A 15,662-nucleotide genomic window follows, 5' to 3' on the forward strand; every position below is an offset into this window, starting at 1 on the left:
AGTACTTTTGGGGAGAAGAATTCATTTGCCTCTGTGTCTTAAGTCTTTGCACAGTAGCTTTTCAAATGCTGTCCTTATGGCATTAAGCCTAAAATTGTGCAGTCTGCTTCCACTGGTACACTTCAGCTGGAAGTAAGTGACAACGTTTTAACTATTTCTGAATACTTCTCTATAGCAGGGCTAAGGTCTCTAGGGCTACTTACTCTGCTATGAAAAAATCCACACAACACACAAATGTTGTAAATACAACATTAAAAAAACCCCAAAAACCCAACAAACCACCCCTTTTGCTTTGCATACAGAGATTTTCTCTGCGACTCCTATGTAAGACCTGCATGCTCTTCTAGGCTGAATGCCTTTCTTTCCTTACCCACCCAGATCAAAGAAAGTAGCTTATGAGAAGAGGTCTGTATTTTTCCCCCAGCTTCGTTTCAGAATCAGAATGCGCTCTGTGTCTGTTACAGGCTGTGATGTATGAAGCAGAAAGGAGATTGATTTTCGCATGCTACCTTGTACCTGGAGTAATGAGAGTGGCAAATTACTTGTTCACTGAGCAAACATGACAGGAATGTCATAGAGGGAATTTATATATATGCAAACACACAAGGGTCGCATCAGTGTTACTTTTACAAAGTGACCTTATCCACCAGAGGGGCATTTTTAAACCTGCATTAGCTTACACAGGGAAGGCTAAATAAAACTGCAAATCCCTGCATTGTGTGGGATCTGAAAACTACACAGCTAATAAATAATGTAAGATTCAGCACAGTATGGAACATAATTTAAATGGCTGCATTATTTCTCTACAAGAGACTTGGGGTCAGAAGTGATTTCTACTACTCATTTAGGGTTTCTCTGAAGCACCAAATAAAATATTTGTTGTAAAAGAAAAGTAAGGGAATGTGGGACTAATTTTCTATCAGGTTTTTGTCTCTTAAGCATTTTATCAGGATTCAGTAGAGAAATAGCCTCATGCTTTTCTCTATGAACACTTGCATTCACAGGCTGTATGTGTTTGCAGAAGACAAATGGCTCTTACTGACACTGAAAGTTTCTACATATGTAAAGCAGGAAGAATTTTGAACAGCTTCAGAGAAGCTGATGTTTGTAAAGAAAAGAAAGAAAAGGAGCAACAGAGAAAAATGCTGTTACTCCTAGGAAGTAGATTATAATTTTATTGGTGTATAAGGTTGTAAGGGAAGAATGAAAGCTATTATTTCCCCACTTTTTTTTTTTTTTTCCTCAACAATAGAGATTACATGAGGCTACACTTCACTTAAAATAGGAAAGCAAAGCAATTTAGCCCTGGTCATACAATCTAAGGTAATTCCCATGTGATTATCCTCTATTTCTGAACTGTTGTAAAGGTGGCTGATCCCAAGCCCAGAAGCAAAGAATGAAGAAAGCAGAAACTGAAAAGCTCATGGATGCTACATTGCTGCAGGGAAATTGAAAACACACCTATGTGCACGGCACTTTTCAGTACACCCAAATAGTTGGGCCACATCTGCTGTTGGGAGGGGGCTGACAGTGAGGTGGAGTAGTGATGAGGAGAGCCTGTGCAAACTGTAGAGCCTGTGCAGCATCAGACGTGGTTTCACCCTGAGAAAAAACCCTGCAATTTTTAACCTATTTTTACACTAATCACTAAAACAGTCTGGTTTTGAGTTCATGATACCAAACTGGTGATGATGTCATGGAGGGTGCTTCAGGGAAAAGGAATCTTATGGAGCGATAGTAACAACTCCTATGAATTTATTCACTGTGTGTGGTGCTAGTGAAGAGCTGGTCACAGCAGAGTCATCTCACACTCAGCTGCTGCCTGTTCAAATTATGTGGGTGACATCTTTTTGTTTTATTTTGAATGTGTTCCTGGAACCACAAAAGGAGCTGTCTTTCCTTGCCTCTAAGCACATTTTAAAATGGACTCAAAGATAACAGCCTTTTATGTCCTCTTTTGCACCAAAGTGCTGAGAATTCCTTGGGTTTACTTCCCATATGTTGACAAAAGTTTTGTTACACATAAGGTTTTTATTTTTGCGTAAAATTCATTTTTATATATAGGCATTTCCTACAGCATTCTACTCTCAGTTTTGATCACCTTTGGCTTATGTGGCATTATTGAGGGCTGTAAGGATCACAGCGAGGGAGAGGTTCTGCAGAAAGGAAGGTAAACAGAAGAGGAAAATGTCTCACACAGAAAAATCATTCAGCTTAATAGCTATAGTTTGCGGAGCTCTGCATCACCTCTAGTAAAAGTAGACCTCATTTCAGAGCTCATTTGTTCTATTTAACACAGCCTGTTATGTTAGTGTAATAACAGTATGGTAATGGACTGAATTTTATTTCCTGGATGCACTTACTTGACATGAATCAGGGTTGCAAGAGGCTAATAGTTACGTTTTGGAGCTGAGGTCAAATGCTAGCTAGTTCCATTGTCTTCTCAGTGCTACATCATGGTCTGTGTTTCAAATCCCCCCAAAATAACCAGCATTGCAGTTTCTGAGCACGGGTGATAATGCGTGCACTCAGATACTGAGCATATCTCCTGGCCTCTCCTTGTTACCTAGCTGTTTGTCTGCTTTGCTGATGAGATGTATCCATCCCAACCCGTTGAGTTTCTTGGCCTCAACTCACTTCATTTTTAATTTCTAGGGCTGTATTGCTATTGTGTGGCTTCTGTGTGTGTAGCAGGACTGCTGGGAGCAGCATGCTTTGTACCTTGTTTGTGCTTATGCAGCCACTCATCTGTCCTTGGACTGACCATTATGAGTGGCCAGTACACACAACCACAGGTCTAGGGTTATACTGCATAATCTGTTTGAAATTAGTATCATCTTCAAACATTCTATTTGAGCTGCCGTATGTTATGAATGTTTTAACTGCTGAGATTTTTTTTTTTTTGTTACTTTTGGTGTTGGCTTCTGAACCAAAGCTAGAACTGCTGCTTACACTGACTTTTCTGTGAATTGTGCCTGTTAGGAGACTGCTAAAAGACAAAGTTAAGGTTTTTGTCCTTCTAAAGGTGAATACCGCAAAAAAGTAATGCAGAACAGTGTAATAGGCTTGTGTTACAGAAATGGTGTATTGTTTTTCTCATGACTGGTAAAGCTGGGAATGGCACTGAGCCCAGATTTTCCGTGTCAAAGCTGAAACCTTTCCTTCACTTTGCAGAACACCCTCATCTATATTCAGGGCTGGCTCACTCCTCTTTGCTGTGCTGGGCTGTGGGCAGAGGTTTGTATCTTCACGCTGCCACCTACCCTGAGGGGCTGCTGTTCACAGGCAGATAGGTTGGTTTTCTATCTTTCCCCCTGCCGCTACTGTTTTTCCTTCTGTATTTGCATTTTCTGCTGTGCGTTTGCTGCCAGCCTCACAGCACAGCAAGTGAATCTGGCATCAGCAGAGTGCAGGTAGGAACTGTATTAGATTCAGCTTTGCTTAATGGTGCAAGCCCCACTGGGTTTTGAGCAGTGTTGTGTAGGTGAGGAAGAAAGATTTGATTTTAATGAGAGATGACTTGGTAACAACATCATAACAGGTGCAGTAAGAGAATCCATGAGTGAAAGGGTTAATTCATATTCTGTTCACAGAGAAATCTGTGAAAGAGCATATGCTGAATGTTCATTCCAGTTTCTTTTTTTTGGTTCTTATTTACAATGACAAATAATATATTTCCCTTTAGCTTTGAGTGCTTCAGAAACCTGGAGCTGATGATGAATATGGAATTTACACTCCAAAGGCACTGGAATCCGTTCAAGGAGGCAGAGCCTGGTATGGTTCACAGCACACTGTGACTTCCACTGTGATTATTAATCAGTCAGGCTTTCAGGGGCACATCCACCATCCTAGATAGAGCAATTCTTTCTCTTTTTTCCCTAATAAATGTGCTATCTGAACCTCTGGGAAACACTGTAGCTATGTGACTTCTGTCAAAGGATACTGAGTTCTGTTTGCTGTCAATTCAAGTTTAAAAGCGTTTCTATGCTCCCTATTGGGTTCTTAATTTGAGCTGTAGTGTTTCCTTACACACATCCTGGTATGGAAACTTACCGGTGCTTAACAAGATCTCATCAGTCTCCTGGAGAGCAAGATAGACAGATTTGGGTGAAGTGGTCTGGTTAGATGTCTGGAAATCATGAGTGGAGTTGTGGGGTGTGTATGGGGTTGCCTTATCAGCATGTGATGTTGCGTTAGAAAGCAATTTGCTCAATGGAAAGGAATTGCTTTAAAGGAAGGGAAAGAGATTTGGGACTTCGAACTGGTTAATTCTGTATTAGAAGAGTCTGCCTTTCACAGAGTTGTGGGTTGCCCAAGGTAGTGTATATGAGCAGAGCAAAAGAGATGCTATTAAATTCCTTTGGGCTTCTTATGGACATAATGGGAGATGACTGTGTAACTATACTGAAGCAATGCGATTTTTCTGCTCATAAAAGCACCCTCGTTCCTTTTTACAAAACAGCAATATTTTGTTCAAGTGATCAAATTTGCAGCTTTTCTAAGTGATCTGAATAGGCATCATTGTCCTATTGACTCATCAGCAGAAACATGACCATCGTGCAGAGCTCTTTCTTATCCATCTCCCCAGAGCTATTCTACAGAGAATGAAAATTGAGAGAAGTTTTCATTATTATACCTCTTGCCATTCTCTGCACAACTGTAATCCTTAAGCACTAGAGCCTACACTTCTGAACTTGTCTTTGGCAGGTGGAGGGGTATTTTGTCTTTGGAGGAGGTTACTGAGAAATACGTCATGTATTACCTTGAGCCTGAGCCACCACCATGGCTTTCTGTCACAGTGAAAAAATCACTGAGCAAGATGAGGGTTGCTGCGTGCAGCTTTGCTTGGTGCAGTAAGTCAAATCTCTTCATTACCCTAAGATAGACAGGAGAGAGACTAGTGAATCTGCCCTGCTCAGGTCCATGTTTCCAAACCTCTCATGTCTTCCTAGCAGGATTTCTCTGTGGGAGGGTTGGTATGTGTGCTGGAGGTCTGCTCAAATCTCTTCTCTCCTTATGACTTCTGGGCATAATCCACTATGAGTTGCAATTCCAAAAGCTAAAATCTCCACTGCATGGTCCTCCACAGGGGACCACACTGACCATGACTGGCCTCAAACGCACTACTGGAATTACTCTGTTTATCCAGACCTGCAACATAGCTGCATGGATACACCCTTCTTGCCCGCTTTGGAGTCTGCCGTGTTTATGAACACTGCTTATGCCATGAGAGAAACACGATGAGTAGAGGTGTTGGATCCTCCTGGTACTCATCAGGGTGGAGGAACACTGGTGGATCAGGGAGGGAGGTTATACTGATGTGCCATGTGATGTACTTCATTTAGAGCTAAGCAGAATTTGATACTTAGGAGTTGTCATCTGGGCACTTAGAAAAACTTCTAGAATTCTCCTTAAATTAAGAAAAAAAAGTTGTTTTTAAAGAAGTATTAAGGTAAATACTTATTTTTGTGTGGTTTTATTTTCAGGATGAATAAGAGATACTTACAGAAAGCAACAAAAGGAAAACTGCTAATAATAATATTCGTTGTAACACTGTGGGGGAAGTTAGCATCTGGGGCAAATCATCATAAAGGTAAGAAATTCTGTTCTGTTATACTGTCATCTCTGTGGCTTCTGTAATAAATTTAGAAGTGTTCAGTTCATGTGACCCTTCTTCCTTATGTATATTTCTGTGTCCTGGTACTGGTCTATTAATCAGTACCAAGGAAGAGAGTTTTCAATGGATAGACTTTTCTTAATTTCTTGAGAATTACAGTCCCATTTTTAGCATTCTCTGATTCCAGCACCTTGGTGGTCATTTTATAATGATGTTTTAAGTTTAAAAGGCTGTAAAACAAGATGGTAAGAAAAACCAAAACAAAACCTGCTTATCTCATATAAAATAAATGTCAGCTAGGACATACGTGTGCCACAGATGAATTCCTGTAAAGAAACTTAGAAAGAAACAATTTTAATAACATGTACGCTGCTACTGTGTGCAGCTTTCTGTAAAGGCTAACTTCATGGGTAATGTGAGATGAATGTGATTGTTTCATCACCAAATAAAGACAGTTGCTTTGCAGCATTGTCTGTTTTCTATGCTTCATTCCTAACACTGGACCAGGAAGTTCAGTTACTCTTGACAGTGTGAGATTTTTTTACCTCTTGTTCATTCCAGCCCTTAAAATGTATACACACAAGCAGAAGGTATGATGGTTTACTGAAGTTTGTAAAAATCTATCTATTTTTTTTGTTTGGTGTGTTTCTGTAAACCACTAATGCAAGGAACAAGCTGTCCAGATTCACATACTAATGCCTTCTTATAAGCTAATATAACCTGAAATATGATCTGCAGTATAATATGATTTTAAATTCCACCTCTCATGCTCATATGTTATATGTTGGCTGTTTATCTTTTTATTTAAGATCAGAATAAACTCTAACAACTAGAGTAAAGTAAGCGTGGGACATGAACATTAGTGAAAGCTAAGGAGTTACATACTCGTGAAAGATTCCAATAATACCAGTCAGTTTATCTCTCTGTGTTCATGTGCATTTTATACTGTTCCCTCTGATGACAGAATTTCATGATCAGGTATTTTATATATCCAGCTGCTAGATATTTTTCTGCTGTGTGAAGATACCTTTCTGCAAAATTCCTCACTGATTAAGGACTTTGGGACACAGAGGCACTTTCTGCAAAGTCTTTTGTGAGTTGCAATTTGGCTACAGACAAAACAGACTCTGATGTGGTCCTGCAGGCCACCTGAGTGGGCATCATGCCAGCCAGGAACCATGCTGACACCCTTTGCTCAGCCTTTGTATCCCCTTTGAACCATAATATGAATTTGTGCTGTGACTTGCCAGTTTAGTTGTCTATTGGAAAAGAGCCAAGATATCCTAACTTGGTTTTAGAATTCTTTTGTCTTTTATTGTCTTTCTTTAAAAATCAAAAAGCCCATCTCCAGACTATTTTGATTCCACCCACAAAGGCTGGTCAAGCTGTGTTTGCCTCAATCCAACTCAAACTTTACCAAAGTATGCTTGCTACTCTTTTTGAAAAACTGATGAGTAAAACCTGTCACCAAGTATTTAATGGTAAAAAAAATTATAATCCTAAGGACCATTTGGGGAATTAGTGCTTCATAGTTGAGAATCAAATGATTCCCCACTGATTTTCGCCTTCCAGATACATTCATGCAAGCGAAACCACAGCAGAGCTATACCATTAATTATCTGGACAGTATTTGGTGTTTAAGGCCCAGCCTTAGAGCAGAAATAACTTGAGAAATATTGAATTTGATGGTTTTATATTAAAAAAAAAAAAAATGCACATGAGCCCTCATGAAAAATCAGGTTATTGGCTGTAGGGACTTCTTTACATTCCTGCAGGTTAACAAAAAGCTTTAGTTCTGCTTTAAGTTGTAACTTTTCACTCCTTCAGCAAAATATATGAACAAGTCTTACAGGGAACAATAATAATAATAAGAATGACTTGAGTATTTAATTTGGAAAAGCTGCTATTCTACATGTTCAGATTCTTTTGGAAAGAAAACATTCACAAGGATTTTGGCTTGTGGATTTAGTAGATCTGCAAATCAGCTGCACTCACTGTATACGGAAGATTATTTTTAAAAGCACAAATCAGAGTTACGCAGCTCAGCTGCCATTGTTTTCCATAGAAACTGGGAGTTTAACTTCCCATTGTGTCAAAGAAAATCTTCCCCTTACTCTAATACCAGAAACAGAGCTAAGGTGCATTCAAGGAAAACTTGACACTGTTCATCTTGGAGTTTCCAAATACTGAAAAATGTGTGAGTTTCTTCAGTGACAATTATTCCTAGCATCATTAATCTTCATTTATAGGAGTCCTTACTAACATATTGACATGAAAACCCGTAATGACTTTGAAGGAGCCCCTACAATTTCAAAGATCAATAATCTACATTTTAAAAAATCTTTACTTTCCTACTGATTTAGTCATATTATGCATTAGTTGCACCAACACTTAAACCCATCTCTTTTTCTGAAGGCTATTGTAAAAGAAAAGAAAAAGAAGGAAAAATCATCAGTGTGTAAAAAACTGTTTAATGAGCATTCTGCTCTCCAGACAGACTTCAGCAGGGATATAAACAGCTGGCTCTGACAGCCCGTCTCCAGGCTTGTTGCACTTATTTCAGGGATATGACACGAATGAGAAATCCCAAGTCAGCAGCAGGAAAAACAGAGGCTGAGGCAGAGTGTGGGGAACCAGGCTCTGAGGTCCAGTTGAGCAGCCACTGGTTACAAACTGGGATTTCAGATCACAGCTTTTCAGTGTCAGGTGTCTGTGCACCAAGTCAATCCTTCTTTCTCTTGACAAGACTGGTTTGAAGACACTTCTGCCCCCTTTATCTTGACTGATTGTTAAAATTTCATCAGTCTGGACAAAATGTCCAAGAGCTAAAAGTAATAAGTCATCACAGTGTTTAAAAGAAAACAAAAAGTTCACTTGTTTGCTGCTCACAGGATTATGAGTTCTCCAGAGTTCCTGGTGTGCGCATACTTACATTCTATTTATCTTGTCTTCTGGAAAGAAATAGGAACTCTTTTCCAGTTTGCTGGGGACCCTGATACTATGGTGATATGTGCTTTATCCCAGAATCTGCACATATGAATCAGCCGTCAGTACCCGATCCATTTGTGCTGCAGTAACTATGTATGAGAAGACAAATAAAAAGTGGGATATCAATCTCCAAAGGGATGTTGTCAAGGTTATGAGTCTAAAAACTGATATACCTTGAGGGTGGCTGAAAGATTTTTACCTCAAGAAATCCATAAGGGTATTTTTTTATAAGATTGATCTTGATCCTCCTACTTATTGCTAGCCCCTGGAAAACAAATAAACCTGTGCAAACATATAGTGTTCACTGACAGTTACGGCAGGCAGGCATCAGTTCAGCATCACTGCCTGTTTGCTATTTCTGTCACAGGGAACATGAATTGATTTGGTGAGTATTGTGCCACAGCCTGTGTTTAAAGTTCCAAGTGTTGGACTGGTCCTTTTGAGAAAGACATATATCAAGAGCCCCTTACAAGCAGTCCTATTAGACAAGAGGCTACTAAGACACAATTTCTACTCTAAAACTAAGAACTCTCTCAAAATTCGGATTTCTTCAAGCTTTTTGTGATTACTAAGGTTTTTTACATTGATAATGCAGCCAGGTAATCTAAATAAATAAAGTGTGCTTTTGAATTTGAGCATAGTTTAATATTCCTAAAAATACAAAACAATAAACTTCATATTAATTTTTAAATCCCTGGTCAAAATAAACTATTTAAAATATGGCTAGTCATGAATGCTTGCTTGCCAAAAGGAGTTTGTTATGGAACCAGAAAACATGCCAGGTAGATAATTAAAGTAATTGGGTATTTTTGGACTTACTAGATGAAAAGGCATGATAATTTATTTTAATTTAAAAACTTTAACTCAGAAGTGAACTTACTCATCAGATGCCTAGTTTGGTAAAAAAACTAAACAGTTTATTGTTTGTGATGCAGAATTGCTGCTCCTACATGTTTGTGGATTTGCACTAAATTAGAAGTCTGAGGGAATGTCTCGTTATTCACAAGGGGAAAATTAATCTTGGTTTCTGCTTGCAGAGGAGTAGCTCTTCTGAAGCCCATCTCAATGAAGGGGCCACTGAGCCTCTAATGCTTCTAGATTACCCTTCCTGAATGAGTCTGCCTTTCTCAGCTGCCTTGCTGGGGCAGAAACACTGCTGGCACCAGTGTTGTGATGTAGGATATAGCCTGTGCCACCCATATGCCTGGAGTCTGGGGATGGGTATGACTATGGGAAGCAAGAATCCCCGTGGTAGCAGTAGCATGCTTTCAGGTGGTACTAATGTGTTTATGTTGATGCCTGGAGTTTCATTAGTGGTCATCTTTTTCCCTATTCACCAGGTCCCTTTCCTTTTGTTTTGTGAAAAGTGTACAAACAAAATGTGCACGACAGTCTAAGTCTTTGTGGAACTGAGTTAGAAATGCAGCTTAACTGTAGTAATTGTCCCTTGGTATCTTATTTTCTTTTTGATAACTCATCATTTCTGTTTGCTCTGGAAGAGCTTTTAAGTCTTAGTGTGTATATTTGTCATGTTTTCTATCAGGAAAATGAACCAAAAGGTGGCAAGCCCTGAACAGGGCTCCATACAGTCTAATACACATCCCACATGTAATTTGAGAATGCAAACTTTTTTTAAGGAAAGAAATCTCACTGTAATGAACAAATCTAATCAAATTTAATACCGTAGTCCAGTATGGGCAGTAGTACGCCTGGGTCTGGAGAGCAAGTGGAAGGACTCGTAGCTCTTGCAGGTGAGGTGGTGCAAGTTCGTTCTTTTAGCTTCCAGCATGCAGCAGGGCTGTCTTAGTGCAGCCATGCTAAAGCTGCATTGAATCAGCATCTCACTGGCTCCTGGCTCTGCCGGGGCCCTGGGCTCTGGAATTGATTTGTTCTGCAGAGAGATAATGTAGCAGTTTGTTAAAAGCTATGGTAATGGCCTGTGTGCATTGCCTCAATGCCCCCATGCGTTGCATGCTCAAGGAGTGAAATTCACTGGTGAGTTTGGACAGCTGTTTGGATGGCTTAATAGGTAATTTATGTCGGATTTGTGATTCTTTTGTATCACTAGGGCTGTTCGAAGGACTTGAGGCATGCTGGTGAGTCTTATGCAATGCTTTCCAGACTCTTAGTGTTGTGAATTGTGCCTTAAAGATACTGTTTATCCTCTGATCCTTGCAATATATTTTCTCCTGGCCAGACTTTCTCCTGACTGATACTCATCTAGCAGCCTATGTGTAACTCTATTGCTAAATGTATGCCTCCATGTTCAGTTGTCTATAGTATATGAAGTCCAGAACTGTCTTGCACTTCTGGATTTCCAGATCAAAACTTTATCATCAGAAGTATTTTATATTATGGACGTGGGTAAATGTACCTTAGAGTTTACTAAAGACAGTGCCTAAGTGGAGATGCTTCTGAGCACTGATGATTAGTTCTGCTTATTTGTCTTCCTGATTTGCTCTTTGCTGAATGTTTAAATAAGAAGCAGCAGAGAAGATGATGTTTTTCTTGTGCTGACTGCTTGCTATAGACCAAAAGAAAGTGTCTTGAGTGGGCTGGGAGAAAGCCTCCAGAGCACACGGGTGGTCAGGTAGAAAAGGAAGAGAGGCTAGCTTTCAGGAAGCCTACAGTAGGAGCCAAGACTGGGGGTGAGCTGAGAAGACTGTTGAAGAGACAACCAGCTAGCCTTTATAGGTAGTGGAAAAAAAGGGAGTTAAGGAGCCAGGTGTGACTGTGTTGAGGGGTTTTGGTCTGAGGGTAGAGTGGGATAGAGGAATCCATCCCACCAAGGGCAGATTTCTTTATAAGGTCTTTTATTTCTGTTCAGCTTTACTGGGTACCACTGAGTTTTCTCTATTTTAAAATAACGTTTGTGTCTAGTTTATAATAATGACTTTGAATTATTAGTCCAGCTGAAGTTTTAGGATACTCTGTAAGAAAAGGTCCACCACAGACCCCTGACTGACTTTACTCTCTTGGCATTTTGTATGAAAAATCATATCACAAGTTCTTGAATGTTACATCAGCTGGGACATTGCAAAATGTATGTAACTGGTTCTACTGCTAGGAATCACGCTGGAGGGTACAGTCATTCAGAAGGGCCCTATCAGCGCCTTACTCTGGTGTCTTATTATTGCATAAAGACCGTGCAGGTTACTGACAACAATGTCCAGAAGCTTGGGTAAATACCTAGAACACATTGCAGCTAAATAATGCAGTCTAGTTTATTCAGGAAAATTAGGGGGTTGCCTATCATTTTGTTGCTTGACCTCTACATTCCTTAGATTTAGAGGCTCAGTGCCTAGATAAGAATAGCCCTAACTGTTACATGGGAGACCTCTGAAGTATTCAAACCTTTATCCTTCTGTAGAAGTGCCTTCATCATGAAGTTAGAGTGTTTTAGTACAAATGTACCTTTGTCCTTTCTGTTGAGGATTTTACACTGTGTAGAAGTCAGCATTCATAATGCAGAAATAGAGGGTGTTTGTATTCAGTTTTAAAAGCATTAAGTACTCTTAGTGCAGAGGACAGAAATCAGATAAAAGGCATCCCTCCTTCCAGCTAAGTAACCACTAGATAACCACATACTGCCACTTGTTCTTTCCTGAAGGAGTCCTGTGGGAGGTAATGGTGTTCTTTGGGGAAATAAGATAATGTGGTTCAAACTTTTGGAGCTGAAGAGGGCACGGAATGCAGATGTCCCAGTTCCATGATATAGGCTCTGTTATTAAGGGTAAGCAGGAGCAGTATTGTTTTTTCCTCAGTTTGTAGTTTTTTGAAGTACCTGTCCCATAACATCTGGCAAGGGATCTGACCCTGTGGGTAAATTATATATGTTCAACACACACCTTCTGGATGTGTTGGCCTGTCAAAGGATGTAAGAGCTGTTCTGCACATTCCCAGGTTCTTTACTGGAACTAAGTAGGAGAAAACTCTCTAATATTTAGATAAGGGAAATTGCAAGCACGCAGAGAGGTGTGTGTGTATGCCTCAGAAGCTACCATGTGAGGCTGGAAGATGTCAGTGGGGTCTGCAAAATATTAGATGGAGGCATACACTCGTCTAATGTTGATCTGACAGTCCTGCTTCATCAAACTCTTTTGTCATGTTTGCTAAATGTCTGAAACATGGATAATCTTATCTCTCGTGGAAGTTTGTCCTAGAGATAGATTCTTTTAAATGAGAATGCTTTGTGTGCAGCTTTCACTAACTTAATTCTGAGTGTAATTAAGGTTTAAATATAGAAACAAAGGAAGATGATAGTTATTTTAGCAGACATGAGGAAGAAAGATATTAGATGTTCTTATCTGGCTTGGGCATTAATTGAAAGTCTTAGTAATATCAGGATCAGAACCTGATCCTGAAATTGCCATTTGCTTGAAGATAAAATAGAACAGTCAGTCAAACACTTTCATATCAGTATCTGCCACTGCAATCTAAAATGTTAATGCAATATCTGTTAGAATGGAGTCGATAACATCCCTTGGCCTTCTGCCAGTGTATAAGGGAAAATAATTGTCTCCAGCTGCCAAGATGCCAATAGTTGTGATGGTTCACTGGGACATGGGTGCAGAAATTATGGCAATAGCGTAGTTATGCTTATTTCTTCTCTGTGCTGCCAGCTACATCACAGCAAATGGCTGCCTTCATTTTTACCCCATTCCTATTCCCTTGGTGATGAAACTTGGCGGTCCTTGAGGCAGTTGTGGAGAGAGAAGTCACAATGAGCTATCATGCATTTTCCATTATATTGATCACTTAAAAAATATTTCTGTTTATATTTGGCAAGTATTATGGTTTCATAAAATCATAGCATGGTTTGGGTTGGAAGGGACCTTAAAGATCATCTAGTTCCAACCCCCCTGCCATGGGCAGGGACACCCTCCACTAGGTCAGGTTGCTCAAAGCCACATCCAGCCTGGCCTTGAATGTTTCTTGTTGCTCTGCTCAGACAGGTACAAGAGAAGTGCTTATCAGTTCTTTATTTTGAGCCTGATCTTGTAATCCCCATGGAAGATTTTTATTAACTTTCCATGAGTGAGTACCCAGGATCTTGTCCTTAAATATGTTCAGATTTTGTTGCAGTGGGAAGGAGATGATTACACAAAAGATTTTATTCTTGTAAAAGTTACATAGTTGATATTACAGTTAGAAATGCCAAACTTTTTAACATTTTAATCCCTTTCATTTACTAGTAATGTTACCTTCCTGTGGACAGCTTGCACTCCAATCAGTAATTTTTTTAGCTAATTTCTGGTTTTTTGAAAGATTAAGCTTTCCCTTCCTTTTTTTGATAGGAAAATATTGTAAGATGTTAGGGCTGAAAAAACACTGATAGTACGCTTATCTCGCTGTTACTTTTTCCTATCGTGAGTCAATGCTGACATTCCCCAATACTGGAATAAGATCTACTTTTCCAGTTTTATATTCTTGGTTTCAAATTAGTCCTGTTGATTAGTTACATATACCAAGTAATGCATACTGCTAGATTCCTTTATCCTTATACCTATGAAAGCAGAATGCTTATGTTTGCCTGTCACATTTTGACTAAACCCATCAAAATAATATGAAAAAAACTGTTAGCCACGTAGATAGATTTACTTTATTAGCTTTATTATTATTAGTACTACTCTCTTGGATCTGTTGATCAGAATTTTCTTTGTTGCTTCATTAACTTGTTAAGTGCTCAACTAATGTAGCATATAGTAATATTTTCTTTTTTAACATTTCCATATTTAAAATAGTTTTCTGGGTTTGCAGTTACATTCTGAAGTTTTCATTTGCCTAAATGTGTATCATGTAATAGATAATGTCTTAAACTTATCCTTAGAAAAGGAAAGCAATGGATGTTAAATGCAGTTGTGATCAGGGAGGAAGAGGACTGTTTAGTGACCAGGAGACTCCTACCCACCACGAAGCAGGGTGCTCTGCCACAGTGAGCCGGTGGCATCGCTGCAGCTGCCTGTGCCTGCTCCCCAGACCTGTCTGCCTTTTTGGAAACATTTTTAGTCAATGACTATGTTGGTTACTCTGTCTTTAAAGAGGAGCCTTCCAGAACATACAGGTAGCATAGGAGTCATAAATGGGAAAATTATTACAAAAATTCTCATGGTAAATAGCAGAGTGAGTTTACACAAATAAAACCTTTTGAGGAAATACCATTATCTGTCTATTTATGTAAATAACAAGAATCTACTGAGTTACTCCAAAAGTGTGAATCCTTTTGTTTAGGAAAACTCTGAATGTGCCTTCTGGTTTAAGTTTCCAGCTTGCGATTTGTCATGCATTGTAGAAGAGCTGTGTTCGGGTCTTCTGACATCCTTGGAGCTCAGATGTTAGGACTATCATGAGGTATACTGGAAGGTTATTGCTAGTGCAAATGTTTATGTCCAAGATGTTGAAACCAGCTTTCTTCGGCAGAGAAACCAGCCAGATTTTTCTCCACTCCTATGGCAACTTTTTTTTTTTTCCTTTTTCCACAGAGAAACACTGGTAAAATTTCATTAATCTCTGTGACTATCAAAAAAGAATATAATTGAAAAGGAAATCTACATAGTTTACAGTTTCTATAACATTATGTTTTCTTAATATTTAGTGTTACGATCGTTGTCAGTTTTATAGGTCAAATATAATGGATCAATATAAAATTATAATTAGAGTCTGATCCTTAATAGTATCCAGATATGTAAAATTAGAATTGACCCTAATCCAGCCATTACAGCATCTTCAAAGTCTAGATCTGGTTTCAGGTATGGATGCCATATATCCCAGTGCTGGTCTTAGGGTTTTCTGCACTGCCCCTTAAGCTTTCCAATATAGATTCTATACATCCAGCAAACATTCCACATATGCATTAATGGCTACCCCATATCTACGCTGGTATACATTGCACATCTGACTCAGGGAATTTCACGTACTCGGGTTGGGAGGTTTGTGTGTGGAAAATCGCTTCCCATGTGGACGTTATTTCTCTAGCATTTGGAAGATATGTGAATCTAATTTTCATCTGCATTAATTTTCTGCTGCTGCTGTCTAAAGACTATTCCCTTCTCTTGAC

At 39.2% G+C, this 15,662-nt stretch overlaps 1 protein-coding gene across 1 annotated transcript in view; it reads left to right on the forward strand.

Annotated features, from left to right (window-relative positions):
• The first annotated feature begins 5,487 nt into the window (after positions 1-5,487).
• Positions 5,488-15,662, forward strand: part of FAM19A2 (family with sequence similarity 19 (chemokine (C-C motif)-like), member A2) — a 48,449-nt gene continuing 38,274 nt past the window's right edge. Inside the window, exon 1 of the mRNA XM_010149209.1 lies at positions 5,488-5,593. Within this exon, the coding sequence (XP_010147511.1) occupies positions 5,488-5,593 (106 nt within the window). The remainder of the gene's footprint in view (positions 5,594-15,662) is intronic.

The sequence above is a fragment of the Eurypyga helias genome, unplaced genomic scaffold (genome assembly GCF_000690775.1).
Source record: "Eurypyga helias isolate BGI_N326 unplaced genomic scaffold, ASM69077v1 scaffold553, whole genome shotgun sequence".
Classification (NCBI taxonomy): Eukaryota; Metazoa; Chordata; class Aves; order Eurypygiformes; family Eurypygidae; genus Eurypyga; species Eurypyga helias.